At 61.1% G+C, this 13,999-nt stretch overlaps 1 protein-coding gene and 1 long non-coding RNA gene across 2 annotated transcripts; both read right to left on the reverse strand.

The window, feature by feature from the left end:
- Nucleotides 1-24: 24 nt before the first annotated feature.
- Nucleotides 25-9,470, reverse strand: AEBP1 (AE binding protein 1). The gene is made up of 21 exons (XM_055421115.2): nucleotides 9,149-9,470; nucleotides 7,117-7,503; nucleotides 6,509-6,571; nucleotides 6,310-6,381; nucleotides 6,032-6,166; nucleotides 5,875-5,955; nucleotides 5,347-5,424; nucleotides 5,140-5,223; nucleotides 4,968-5,021; nucleotides 4,230-4,339; nucleotides 4,013-4,152; nucleotides 3,605-3,689; nucleotides 3,364-3,508; nucleotides 3,175-3,260; nucleotides 2,886-3,009; nucleotides 2,425-2,621; nucleotides 2,151-2,330; nucleotides 1,583-1,934; nucleotides 1,363-1,502; nucleotides 1,115-1,214; nucleotides 25-896 (listed from the first exon to the last, which is right to left on the reverse strand). The coding sequence occupies exons 1-21, from the start codon at nucleotides 9,399-9,401 to the stop codon at nucleotides 280-282; spliced, it is 3,483 nt and encodes a 1,160-aa protein (XP_055277090.2). The 5' UTR covers nucleotides 9,402-9,470; the 3' UTR covers nucleotides 25-279.
- Nucleotides 9,471-10,002: 532 nt separating this feature from the next.
- LOC148778368 (uncharacterized) lies at nucleotides 10,003-12,018 on the reverse strand. The gene is made up of 3 exons (XR_016037053.1): nucleotides 11,921-12,018; nucleotides 11,509-11,709; nucleotides 10,003-11,131 (listed from the first exon to the last, which is right to left on the reverse strand). It is a non-coding gene; the product is annotated as an uncharacterized LOC148778368 (long non-coding RNA).
- Between the last annotated feature and the right edge of the window lie 1,981 nt (nucleotides 12,019-13,999).

The raw sequence follows: 13,999 nt of genomic DNA on the forward strand, positions 1-13,999 counted from the left end.
GTCAGGATGGCAAGTGGTCAGTGATACATCTGCCAGTGAGCTTGGTTTATTGGTGTGGTCTGGGCAAGTGGTTGAGAAGTCTGCCCTGGGGCTTGCTCGTCCGGCCCCATCCCAGTCCTGCAGCGGAGCAGCAGGTGACCCTGGCTCTTAGGTTTCCATCACATTCATGCCCCCTCCTGGCAGAACCCACACCGGGGGGCCCTCCCTGTGCTGATGACTGCGGAGCAGGCCAAGGCAGTGTGATTACTGGTGCAAGCTCGCGCATTGGCAGACCTGTTCTCAGAAGTCCCCAAAGTTCACTGTGTAGGTCTCAACTGTGGTGAAGGGGAAGTCTGGGCCCGTGACCATCTCTCCTTCCTCCTCCCATTCCTCCTCCTCAGGCCCCAGCTCTGTCCCAAACTCCGTCACCACCTCCGTATAGGTCTCCGTCTCCGTTTCCGACTCCTCCCAATTGACTGTGGTCTCTGGTAGAAACTGCCAGGGCCCCAGTGTAGAATTTGGGGCTGGGGAGGGGGCAAGGTCGGCAGTGGGGAGCAGTGTTGGGGTCGCGGGGGGCGATGTGGGGGCGGTGGCCGGGCTCGTGGTGGCATTGAGGCGTCGGAGCCGCATCTGTTCGCGCATGCGCAGCCGATACTGCAGGCGGCGGCGTTGCATGCGCCTCTGCTGCGGGGTCATGGGGCGCGATGGGTCGATGTGTGGGATGGGCCGGTTCCCATTCATGGCCATGATCTCACGGATGCGCTTCCAGTTGGAGCGAGCCAAGATGAAATTGCACTGAGTGGCCCCGATGTCATAGTCCACATTGCAGGTCTTTGAGCTTGGGGTGTAGCCCTCCGCGTGGGCCGTCACGCGGTACTCACCAGGGTTCAGGATGCGCCAGTAATCGCCACCACTGGCTGCAGAGGGAGATGGGTTTGGCTTCCTAGGAGTACCCCCTCCCTCCCAGGCCCCAGCTCTGTCTGAGAAACCTGCAGTCCCTCCAGCCCTCCCTCTGGTCGGGATCCTGGGGAGCAAGGACTTCCTGGGCAGGGCAGGCCAGGCTTGCTTTGCCAGGGGCATGCACAGGTTTGGTCCCCCATCCCGGGAAGTAGGGTATAGTTACACACTTGTGTACCTGTCTTCACTCCGTGGTTAATGCCACTCACAGAGATGGTGGCATTGGCTATCGGGATGCCTTGCTCATCTGTTACAACCCCTTTGATGCCACGGTGAACCTACAGGGAGGAGGCAAGGTGGTGTCTACATGGAGACCCCACAGGGCCTGCTGTTCCCCTGTCCCGTCCACGAGGTCCCCCAGCCCTTCACCAGCCTCTCCCCAAATGCCGCCCCACCCCTCCGCCAGTCCCCGCGGTGGCCCCACACCTGCTCCATGAAGGTGAGCAGAGCTTCTTTGTTGTTCTCCCACTCTCGGGGCAGCTCGCTCTCATGAGGGAACTTATCACAGCCCAGGTAGATGGAGAGCTCCAGGCAGTTGGTGTGCAGGTAGCTGAAGTCGTTGATAGCTGGGCAGGGCAGACACAGAGCCGCAGTCACCCCTGCCCATGCCAAATGCCCCACCACAGACCCTCCCAGGCCAACTCACTCCCAGAGCGGGGTTTCCACTTGGCCCCATTGACGATGCCCATGCCGCCAGTGTAGTCCTGTGCTTGGCACCCTCCGCGGTAGGGCTCAGTCATGGTGAGGTGAGTAGAGGCGAAGGAGATGGCCAGCCAGCGGAAGATGGCGTGGTCTGGGGTCTCCTGGGCCTCAGATACCTCTTCTTCATCCTCTCCCCGGGCAGCCGCCATGGCCGCAGCCAGAAGCTGCTCCTGGCTGGGTGTGCGGGCCATATCATAGGGGTAGGACACAAGCCGCTCGCCACCGTTCAGGTTTGCCCCCAGCACGAAGGGGTTCTTCTCCATCCAGGCAATGATGGCCCGGACCTCCGTGGATACCTGGGGGTGGCCAGGGGGAGAGGTCTGGTCCACAGCCTCCATCATCTGCCATGCAGACCCCGCAGCAGTACTCACATCCCCTTGGTCCTTCGGAGCCCCTGCAGTCTCAGCACCTGGGCTCAGTCTCCCTCAACCCACCCCCAAGTCCCGAGCTCCACCTGGACCCCAGGGTCTAGGTTGATCCCCCAGGCCCTGTTGGCCAGGCTGTGACCTCACCGTGGCATCTGGAGAGAGGTAGCGTTCAGGGATGGGCAGGTTATTGTTGGGCACCCGGTAGGGGACCCATTTCCTCTCCTCGGCTCCCCAGAGCACAGAGTTGAGATCCGGGAAGTCCTCATAGATGTCAAAGCCCTCCTCAGTCCACAAACCCAGTGCCCAGTTCCCAAACTCTGAGCCCTGGGGAAGCCGGGAGAGAGGGGGTCAGCATCAGCAGCCCAGTCCTGGCCCTGCCCCACCCAGGCTCCACCCTGACCCCCTTCCCTCCACCCACCATCTGCGCTGCCACCTCGTAGCCGTCAGGGTTCAGCGAGGGCACTAGGTGGATGCGCGTGTCGTGCACCAGGCTGCGCACACGTGGGTTCCCATCGCGGTATTCGCGGCACAGGTATTGCATGAGTAGGAGCAGCAGCTCTCGGCCCAGCACCTCATTGCCGTGGATACCAGCTGTGTAGCGGAACTCAGGCTCCCCTGTGAGGGTAGGAACCTCAGCAACCAGCCAGCCTCCTGAGGCCTGAGGCCCAGGGGATCTGAGGAAGGACCGAAGCCAGCCTCATTCCCCGGAGACTAGGAGTGGCTGCGGCTTGCAGGGCCCAGGAGGGGCTCCAAAGACACAGGTGGGAGGTGGTGAGCTGGCAATATCAACAGCATAGGCTCAGCTGCAGTACCGGGCCTTGCCTCTATCTGTTGGGCTTGGGGAGGACCAGGCTTCCAGGGGGCTGTGGGGGTCCTCACCCAGCTCGTGATCCCCGGGATTGTCCGAGATCTCCATGGCATAGATCTTGAGCCCTCGCGAGCTCTTCCCCAGGCTGTATGTGCGGGTGATCGTGGGGCACTGCTCATTCACCACCTTCATCAGCTGGGTGCCAGAAAAGACAAGGAGTTACACAGCCCACCTCCCTGCCCCCAACGCACCCCCAGTGACTATGCCCCTCCCATGGCCCTGTCTGTTCTGTGGCGAAACACCCGTTAGCCTTGGGCCCAGCGCCTGGACAGGACCCCAGCCTCAGGACAAGCGCCCCACCTGCCGCATGTCCTTGTGGCTGTGGTGCCGGAAGTCCAGGTCATCAGTGGTCACCACCTCGTTCTGTGCGTAGTAGCTGTGGACAGCTGCAGAGAAGGCAGGCAGGCAGGACTTTAGCAGTCCACCTGCCAGCCCACACCAGGTTGCCCCAGCCACCCGTCCGTGCCTCTGCCAGCCCCAGGCACTCACGGGACACGGGGCACCCCAGCACCTCCACGCGCATGCACAGGCTGCCGTTCCAAGTGAGTGGGTAGATGCGGATGAAACGGGCCACTACCGGCTCCGGGAGCTCGCTCAGCACGGGCGTGTCCTTGTCCACGTTCCCGTGGAAGGTCTGGGAAGAGGCAGGCCTCAGAGCAGCCCCCAACCCCGGCTGAGACCCACCTGTGGCCCAGACGAGGAGGGTAGAGCCAAGGGCTCAGGTGCCCACCATTTCCTCGTAGCCGTTGGTGTACATCACCCACGTCTGGCTGTCGTTGCTGAAGCCCACGAAGAAGGAGGTCACAAAGTCGTCACTGGGGGGCAGACGGTGGTCAGGGCAAGGTTGCTTTCCTCACCCCAGGCTAAAGCCCAGGCCTTCAGGCGGCCTGAGCCCTCTCTTCTGGGCCCCAGAACCCAGAGCATGTGGGGGCTAGCTGGGGGTCTGGAGAGGCTGCCAAGCCTGCTGCACGGCTGTGGGTGGTTGCTTTGCTTATCTGGACTCAGGCAGCTGACGGGCCACGACCATGGAGTGGGGGTGGGGGCCCTGGAGAACCCACCAGATGGTTCTGAACAGGACTCAGAGCCACGTCTGGAGCCACCCACCCCTACCAAGTGCCTGTGGGCCTGGCAGACGTACTGGATGCTGGAGTCGCGGCCCTGGGTGATGACGCCTGTGAACTTGGTGGTCCTTCTCGTGTCTACCTCGATCCACTGGGTCTGGGAGTCATCCTCAGCACACCACGCCCCATCGTAGTAGTCGTCCTCAGTGTCGCCGGCCTGTCAGGGACAGCAGGGAGGCTGAGCGGGCAGGGAGCCCCTATGCAGTGGGGAGACGGGCCCATCCTGACACCCACCTGCATGTTGAGCCGGCCTCGCTGTGCACCCAGGCCATGGCGCAGCATGGAGGAGGCCCTGATCTGGTTGTCCTCAATGCGGTGCGACTCCATCCCGATGGGGGGGCACTCTGGAGACACGGCAGCCCAGGCTAGTGGCCCATTGGCTCCATCCCTCCATCGGTCCCTCCCTTCACCAAACCCAGAATGGAAGAGCCCAGTACCCACTTCCCCTCACGTCAGGGGGTGCCAGTTAGGGCAGCTCCACCCCAGCCCATATTTCCCCTCCTTGGGCCTCAGCTTCCACCTCCGGGGAATGTGCTGAGGATGCCAGGTGCCAAGGGGCCATGAGGCCTACGTGAAATCACAGGGATGGCCACCCCTGGGCCTGACCCGTCACAGGCATTGTCTGTATCAGGGCCATCTGCAGTTCTGCCTTGTGCCCCGAGCTCTGTCCCTGGGGTCAGGCCCAGGGCAAACACTCCAGGGTCTCTCCCTTTTGCATCATAGGACTTTAAGAGCAGGAGAGAGTTCTGGAGGCCTAGAGTCCCATCAGGAAATCTGGGTTTGGGACTCGCGTGTGGCCTTGGATGGGTCACTTCTCCCAGCATGCTTACCCAGCTGCTACTGCCCCGCCACACAGCCCTCATACCCAGCCTACAGCCCCCACACATACCCACACCCCTGTCCCCACATCCATCCTGCAACCCCTCCGCCCCCCTGTCCTTATACACCCTAGCCTCTACACCCCGCACTCACTGATTTTCTCTGCTGGAGCCCACTCCTCCTCCGACTCCTCACCCTTCCAGGGCCCTGGGGGGCAGCAAAGGGAGGAGGTGGTGATAAGGGTCCCAGAGCATCTGGGAGTCTGGCTGGCCTCTCACAAGGACCCAGGCTGTGTAGGCCCAGCCCCCAGCCCCCAGAGACACACCTTTGGGGTCCTTGCCCTTCTCCACAGTCCATTTGTCATCCGTCTCCTCCTCCTTGGGGCTGCTGCCCTCCTTTTTGGGTTTCTCTGAAGGATGGGAGGTGGGAGGGTCCTGTTGGCTTAGCCCCGGAGTTCAGGAGGCAGGTGTTGTGGGGGTCAGGCCGGCACTAGGGGCTGGCCCGGGGGTGGGGACAGTTTGGGTCCACTCACTCAGCTCTTCCTTCTCTTCGTCTGTTTCCAGGCCAGTGTCAGGCTTCTGGGGCCTGGGAGGCCGGAAGTAATAGTCCACTGTGGGGAGGGAGAGCCCTGATGAGAGGGCCTGAGGCTGGTCCCAGGACCCCACCCCAGGAGCTCCCAGCCAGGTTCACAGGAGCCCAGTGGGCAAGACGAGGAAGGGAATGGAGTTCAAAGGGACCAAGCAGGAGGGAGAGGGAGGCGGCAGCTTTGAAGGGATGGAAGTCCTGAGGGGTGAGGGGTGGCTAGGACCGGAGCTCAGGAGGGTCAGAGAGTGACGCCCATGGAGCTGAGGAAGAATAGGCCAGAACCGAGGGCATGGGGAAGAGCTAAGTTCAGGAGCCAGGAAGACCCAGCCTGACGGAGGGGTTCAGATGAGGGCAGGCAGGTTGGAGGGGGTGGCGGGGGCAGTGGGGTTGGTGAGGTCACTGCCACCAAGCTGGAGATACAGGCGGCTTGGCCCTGGGATGCAGCTGTGGCGGGCAGGGGGCCCTGGGCACTCACTGTCATCATAGTTGGGGATCACGTAGCCGTCCTCATAGTCGGGGAGCGGCGGGGGTGGCAGGGGCTTCAGAGGCGGTGGCTCTGTGGAAGTGGGAGGCAGGGGTGGGCCAGAGCCCCCTCTCCTGGCACCCCCACCCCAAGTCTGCCCACATCCTACCGATCTTCTCCTCTGGGGCCTCAAAGCCCCGCCCAGGCGGCTCAGCCTTCTCCTCAGGGCGCTCAGGCCAGGGCCGCTCTGGCCTTCTCCTGCTGGGGGGCGGCCTGGGCTTCTTCTGGCGGCGGATGTACTCAACTAGGGGAGAGGTGGGCTCTGAGCCGGGCCAAGGCCAGGAAAGGTGGGGCCTCCGAGTGGACCATGGTAAACCCGGGCCAGGGGTCGGGATCTAGCCGGGGAGGCAGGGCAGGCGGGCCTCCCCGACGGCAGCTCCTACTCACAGTCCTCGTAGTCTTCCCGCTCTATCTGGTCATTGTAGTCCAGCGTGGGCTGCTCCGTCTCCTCCTCCGGCTCTGGGGGAAAGTGCTTGTGGCCACCTCATGGAAGATACTCCCCGGTGCCCCCACCCAGCCCCACCCTGGAAACCCAGCAGGCCAGGGTGATGGGTCTCTGGAGGCCAGGTGGCCGGTGCCCACTCACCAGGCTGGTGCTCCATGTCGGTCTCTTCTCCTGGACCCCCCCAGGGATCTGGGAGGGGTCCACCTGCAACACAGACCCCAGGGGCGTGTGGATGGGAGTCCTACCCTGGCCGCTGGCTCCACAGCGAGGCTCCACAAGACCTGGGCCCTGCTGACACCCTCTGAACAGCTCACTCCCAGGGAGGCCTGGGCTGCTTGGGCCCTTAGCACCCTGCTGGCACTTCTGGAGGGACAGAGAGCTGGATGGTTTTCTGGGGAATCCAGGCACTGCTGTCTGGGAGGACCTGCTGCCCCAGCAGGGGGGTACCCTACAGGCTCACAGCTCAGTGACACGTGGGCAGGTGGCTCTTGGGGGGCTCAAGGGTCAGAGCCCAGGATGGTGGAGAGCTAGCCCTGCCCATGAGGCCGCCAAACACTCCCTCCCCAGGGAAGGAGTGGTACTGAGGGAGCCTCAGCTGAATTGCTGTGTTTATGACAACAATGAGGCCCCAGCACCCATCTTGTCTGAGGGTCTGCAAGAGGCAGGGAGTCAGGGACCCGCCCTCACCACCACCCCTCTGCAGCCCAGCAGGTCAGAGTCCCTGAACCCCAGAAGAGCCCAGTACACACCTCCCTCCTGGGGTAGTTCCTCGTGGTCGGGGCTGAGGAGTGGCGGCAGTGGCCATTGTGGGCTTTCAGAGGGGGTTGGGATGGAGAGCTTCTTCCCAGCTAGAGGCCTCTTGGTGGCCTTGGGGGGCTTCTCCTTGGGCTTCTTGGTGGCCTTGGGGGGCTTCTCCTTGGGGGGCTTCTCCTTGGGCTGCTTCTCCTTGGGCTTTTTGGTGGCTTTGGGTGGCTTTTCTTTGGGCTTCTTGGTGGCCTTGGGGGGTTTCTCCTTGGGTGGCTTCTCCTTGGGTTTCTTGGGAGGCCTAGAGGACCCTTCCGGGGGCTGCTTGGTCGCCTTGGGGCCTTTGTCCTTCTTCCCTTTCTTCCCTTTGTCTTTGGCTTTTCCCGGAGGCGCTGTTCAAGATGCAGATTCAGGTCAAATCAATGAAGAGCCCCCTCTATGCCCCAGGTATCCCACGCAAGGTGGGCAAAGGGGTTATTGATAGTTCTGTGTTTCCCAAATGAAGGAAACTGAGAGGTTAAGCCACTTGTGGTCATGGAAGAGCTGGGGATGGAAGCCAGTCTTTCTGTCTGCGAGACATGCTGTCACCACCACATCTTGGCCTGGGTGGCTCAGCTTCTCAGGAGCAGGCCCTCACTCTCCCATCTGCCCAAGGAGCACCTCACAATCCACTCTTTCTCCACACGGCCCCTTGGCCAGTCAGGGCCCACTATTCTGTGCTGGTCATGGAAAGAGCAGAGGGTGACTAAGCCATCCAGGCCTGAAGGAGCACCCAGTCTGAAGGGGGAGGCAGTCTCATTCCTCTCACACAAAGTAAAGGGCATGGGCCTGGGGCCTCCCTGGAGCTAGAAAAGCTTCACAGAAAAGGGATACATGCACGATCCCCTGTCCAGGACTAAGGAGTCTGGGGTGGGTTGGAAGCCATAAGTAAACGGTATCCTGGGGCCATGCAGAGGACAGAGGGACAGGCAAGTACTTCAGCTGCTTGCCTATCTCAGAGTCTGGGGGAGGGCCTAGGGTTGCCTGTAGGAATCTTCCAGGACCCTGAGCAAATGCCGCTGAAAATGTAATGGGGTTGTGGGGGCCACGTGACTGAAATACAGGAAAATCTACAAAATGCAGACAGCCAGGAGAAACAGAGCTGCCCTAGCAGCAAGCAAGAGGCTGGGACAGCAATCCTGGAATGGAGAGGGGTGCTGAGATGGGTCCCAGAACCTGTCCCCCAGGGGTCGGGGAGGAGCCAGGAAAGATCTAGAGCAGGACAAAGAGGAGGGGCTGCTGACCTCAGGAATGATGGATGGCACCTTGGAAGTCTGGGAGAGAGATCAGCAAGACCCTTGCCTACCCTCCAGAAGGTCATGATAAACAGCTGAGATTTATTGACACCTGATTATATAAGAGGCACTGGGCTAACTGCTTTGGTGATGTATTACCTCATTTAATCCTCACAATAACCCCAGACCACTGCCCACTGCTCCTGGCAGCCTTGAGAAGACAGGAGGTCTTCTGCACCCCCTCCCCTGCCTCTGTACTCCTGGAGTAGGAGGCCAGGCAGCAGAGTGCTAGGGATCCTTTCCAGGGAAGGCTGGAGGCTGGGTCTCTGGCAGTGGTGTGGCACAGACAGTGTATGGCACAATCAGGCTGAGTGGCCCCTTTGAGACAGCAGGGCCCTTCACCTTCACACTGCCCTGGGGAGGGGGCCGCCAAGTCCCCTGTTAGCTCGAGTCCAGTCCCTCCAGGGCTTTGGGGGCTGTACAAGGCTGTACAACAGGGACTGGGAGGACCCAATCCACTGGGCAGCGGACCTGCTGGATGTGTCCCCAACCTCAGAGGGCTACCAGCCAGCGCTGACCTCTGCCTGGCACACTGTCCTGCCAGACATCTGGGCTCTCTTGTGCCTTACGGAGCCATTCCTCATGCTGAGCAGACTGGACATCGGCCAAACCCTACCGAGGCCCGCCATTCTCACCTGTGGTGCAGGGCTGTCCAGGCAGCCCCCCATCACACCAAGGACCACCCCCTACCCAAAGCTCTTACCCTCTTCGGCCACCCCGGGACGCGCCCCCGGCTTGCCCCCTGTCTGGGCTTTGCGGGCGGGAAGGGTGGGTTCAGGGGGCGGTGGGGCCTCCACGTTGTCCTCCCGGGGCTCGGACTCCAGCTCGGACAGGAAGCCCTCGAGGAACTCCTCGATCTCGTCGTCGGTCAGCACCGTCTGCGGGCGCCCCCCGGGGCACAGCGCCAGCAGCACCAGGAGGCAGCCGAGCAGGGGCGCCCCGAGCAGGGCCGCCATGGTCACAGCACACACTGGGAGGCGGGGGCTCTAGGGGAGAGATGCGGGGAGGGGGGTCCGGGGAGGGGCGGGCAGGGGCTCCGGAGCGGCGGGGCAGGGGGAGGGGGGTTGCTCGGGGAGGGGTGGGGGGTGATCGGGGAGGGGCGGGTGGGAGGATCAGGGGTGGGTAGGGGACTCCGGCGTGCGGCGCGGGGTGCTCCGGGCCAGGCAGTGACTCAGGGGTCGGTGGGGGCTCAGGGATGGTCAGGGGGTTCCTAGGCGCTGGCGGCGGCTGGGAGCTCAGGTCCCGCGTGGCGCGCTCCCGCGCGGACCGCCTTCTCCAAAGCGCCAGTGGCGGCCGGGGCGGGGGCGCCGGGGCTTCCGGAGCCGGCTCCCCCCACCCGGGGGGAAGGAGGAGGAGGAGGAGGAGCCGGGCGTGGACTGAGGGGCTGCGGGGGGGCTGAGCAGTCCAGGCGCCGCGCGCGCTTGGCACTTCCCGAAGTGGGAACTGCGGGCGGGATCCCGGACCTGGGCCCCGCGCCTAGGAAGGAAGGCCCCGGGGAAGGAGGGCTGGAGGGATTGTGAGGTCCTGAGGGTGCTGGTGGGAGGGCCCCGACGCCCCTGCCCCGCTCTGTCTGCTTTACCACCTCCAAGCCAGATGGGAACTGGAGGCGGTGTCCCAGAGCCTGAGAGGTGAGCGGGAACCCTGAGAGCAGAGCCAAGCCATGGACTCTGGCCTCGGGGACCTTACCCCTCTACAGACCCGCAGGAGAGTCCCAACCCATCCTTTCCTCTCTCTGGAGTCTTCAATCAGACATCCAGCTAACCCCCCAGGTCCATGAGAGCCCGTTCCTATGCTGGCCCTCAGGGAGACACCACACTTCGGGAATTCACTCTAGCCAGGGACAGGTGCAAAACTGCCCTGAGGACGGGCTAACTGCTCTGTTGGAAGTAGGATCCCCCATTTAAGATTGCCTCTCCTTTCGGAGGATACTGACATACAAGGACAAGTTTGGAGCGGGGTCAAAGATGGAGCAAGGAGGGAGGAGATGCCTTTCACATTTTATTAAATTGTATGCGTCATTCATAGGAATGGGCTGTCAGGGGCATGGAGGGACTCAGCCCTGACACAGCAATTTCTATACAAGTTCAAGGAGTTCTTGCCCTCTCCTGCACTCCCAGCAACAGAGCGAGGGACCCCAGATTAAGAACCCCAGAAAGGAGGCAGGAGGCAGCAGATAAGACACTACCCCTGAGGACATGCACAGCTGAGAGATTTGGTGGGTGCCTTCAACACAACAAAGCTGTGTGCTGGAATCTGCCATGGGAACAGATCACTCACCACCCGAATAGGAGCCACAGATGTTTTCGGGCAGACCCCATCCCCAAAAGTTTCTTTTACTGTTTCCTTGGTGAACATTGCTTCACCTCTAGGGATACACTGTTTTCCCAACAGCTGACATCCCAACAAGGATATCAAACAGGCATTCCTCTCCTTCCTCTTACCAGATCCCAGTTTTTTAAAACTGTGTTTACTGTGCCTCCATCTATCACATTGATTGGGGGTGAGTGTGGGGTTGTGGTACATAAATCGAGTAGTCAGAGAATCCCAGATTGATTAGTAATGTCTGCCATGGATGCCATGTGCTGCCATGTATGCCTGGTATTTCCATATGGCTTCTCAAAGGGCAAATGTTGGCTGGTCCCAGATGGGCATGACACATAAGGCCAGAGCTCCCAGAACATTCCTCCTTGATGGGATGAGGAAGCAAGAAAAGTACACCTGGAGCCTATGGGCTAAGTTTAGCAGCACTCAGCCCTGAACCAACGTTGTCTGTCTCAGGAGGCCCTGAGATGATGAACAGGAGGCAGCTGAGGAGCGCTGTGGGGGCTGCTGGCTCAGCCCTGAACTGGGGTCAGGGGCAGGACCCAGGGGGCTCTGCCTTCTCTCACCTCTTTCTTTCAAGGCTCTTCCTTCACTCCCAGCTCCTGTCACTTCCCTGAGGAGACCAAGGCCACCCACCTGGGCTCTCGGAGCATCCCTCACCCACCCCCAGTCAGGCCTCCTTGTCCCCATGCTGTCCTTGCCCTGCTGTCCTGGCAGCAGTAGGATGAAGCAAGCTCTTACCCATAAATGTCCTCTGCGAGCCTCTGAATCATCATTCTCGAAACTTCTGTCTTGGAATTTGTTCTGTGGCCCCCAGTTGAGTGTGTCCTGTAGGGAGGCCCGAGGCTCCGGGGAGGGGGCAGCTCTAGAACGTCACTTCCCTGGGAACAGCTCCCAAGTTCAGCTGGCTCACACATGGATCAGATTTGAGCTCCATATCCTCTGCCAGGGAAAATAGAAGCCATAAGAAAATTAAAAAGAAATAGAAACTTTTCCTCAGCCACGGTGAGTCACCAACAGGAACATGAGCAAGGACTTGTGGGAAGCTGGGCCCTCGAGTGGGGCGTGCAGGGGGCTGGGGGCCCTCCCTGCCTCCCTCGAGGGTCTGGGCAGGTGAGAGGGCTGGTGACTGCTGTCCGTGCCAGGCCCATACCTCCCCTCAGGGAGCAGGGCTGGGACTCCACTCAGCTTTCAGACTTGCACTCTCCCGTCAGGAGACGCCTGTCTGCCGAGGAGCCCTGTCATCTAAACCAAACTCCCCAAAGGCAGCAGCCCAGGCCAGGAAGAGGCAGGCCAAGAGGTGGGAGGCTTGATGCCTCGTGTGGCTGCCACTCACCCTCCTGGGGTCCAGTGCCCCTTGCCAGCGGGTGGAGCAACTGTATCCAGGTCCAAGGGTTCTCCTGAGCTAGTCTGGGAGTCTGCTGGACATCCTGGGCCCCCCACCACCCCCCACCTCCAACTTCCTATGGAGAAGCCTGGGCCTTTCCCTCCGGCACAGTGATGCCTGCCCTAGGGGCCACAACAGGACTGGACTTGACAGGCAGAGGCAAGGTGGCGTCTCACCCTGGTGGACCTATCCTTGCTGCTTCCAGAGTGGGGAAGGGGCATTCTGGGGGCAGCTGACATTGACTGGGGAGGGAGGGAGACGGCGTACATGGAGTTTTCCTGCAGCCTTGTGAGGGTCAGGCTGGTGGAGCCCACAGATGCCACAGTGGGGAGAGGAAGGGGCATGGCCTGTGCTCTCAAGCTCTGACCAGACTGGGGTGGGTCCTGTTTAGCTCATGGGCCAAGAGCTCACCTCTGAGAGCCATTCAGAAAGGCCATGCCAGGAGGGCTGCCTGACAGGGTGAGAGGGCCCCAGGAGAGAGACTGGGATGGGGTGCAGGGTGCTCTCACCTTGGGTCAGGAGCAGGGACACTGCAGAGGTGTGTAGCAAGGTCCATCTGGGAGGAATGGTGCAATGTAGAGGCCCTGTGGGCTGCAGTGAAGGGCAGGAGGGGAGTAGGTCATGTAGGCAAAGCTGTCATGTTGGGGCACCAAGGCCATTTTGCCCCTTTCAGTAATGCCCCCAGTGGGGTGGGGAGCCAGAAGCTCCCACATTGGGAGGGGGTGAGGAGGTGGAGCAGAGATGGGAAGGAATGAAACTTGATTTTCTCAGGCTGTAAGTTGAGGGGGTGACTCCATGACCACTAGCAGCTCCCCACCCCTGATTGGAAGGGTCTCCCATTCAGACAGTCCATGTCTAGCAAGATTAGCATCTGTCTTTGCACATCAGACTGTTTGGACCTCGAGGCAATTTTGGCCGGAGCCTTGGGAAGCATGAGGGTCATTTCCTTCCTGGGGTGGAGCCCAGGTGACCTTGACCCCATTCCCCCCACCACAAGATCTAAGAGTTCCTGTCCTACAAACCTGGTGACCACACCCTCCCCATGAGATGGGGATACGGTGGAGTGGCTCCATCCAAGCCACTCGCCACATCCGGGGAAGTTAGGAGTCCCTAGAGGAAGATGCCCCAAGCTCTGGGTGGCTTTCCCTAAATAGAGCCTCTAATGGGCCTCTTGGGGAACTCGTCCATTCTAACTGTCTCAGCAGAGTCTCTGCACCGAGGGGCACCACGTCTCAGCTTCCTTTGTGCCTGAAGAGATGTCCCCAGGCCGTCCTGCCAAGACTGCTAGCCATGTCAGCAGGAGAACTAACTCATCCCAAGTCACTGTGGCCAGAAGGTCTGTGATCTCATCACCCTCCACCTCCCAGTCCCCACCCTGCCACAGCACCAGCCCCTCCACTCTGGGTCCCCAGCAATCTGAGCACTTGACTATGGGTGTGTGTCCCTGACTGCAGCTCATGTGTTCACTGGGCAGGTCTCCACAGAGCTTTCAACACGGTCCAGGCCTGATTTTGGCCCAGAGACCCAACAATTGTGGAGGTAGCCTTCCTCTGAAGACGTTCAGGTCAGAGGGATCAGGATGTGAGTGACTAGACTCCCCGGAACAGAGGGCACAGGGGCGGACACTGACCCCCCGGGATGTGGAGCTCTGCCTGGTGAGTGAAAGGGAAGGGAGGTCCTCATGGGAGATGTTCTGCTTCCCCAGGCTCAGACTCCTCACATCAGCCACCCACGCCTTGGGCCCCAGCACGTTGGCAGTGGACTGGACAGTAATGATGATTTCAATTCGCGCATGCAGCAGCTTCCCCACATTCATATGAGGAAACTTGGGCTCAGGGAAAAGAG

Source organism: Moschus berezovskii, chromosome 3 (genome assembly GCF_049115385.1).
Source record: "Moschus berezovskii isolate FMDL1 chromosome 3, NW_MosBer_1.0, whole genome shotgun sequence".
Lineage (NCBI taxonomy): Eukaryota > Metazoa > Chordata > Mammalia > Artiodactyla > Moschidae > Moschus > Moschus berezovskii.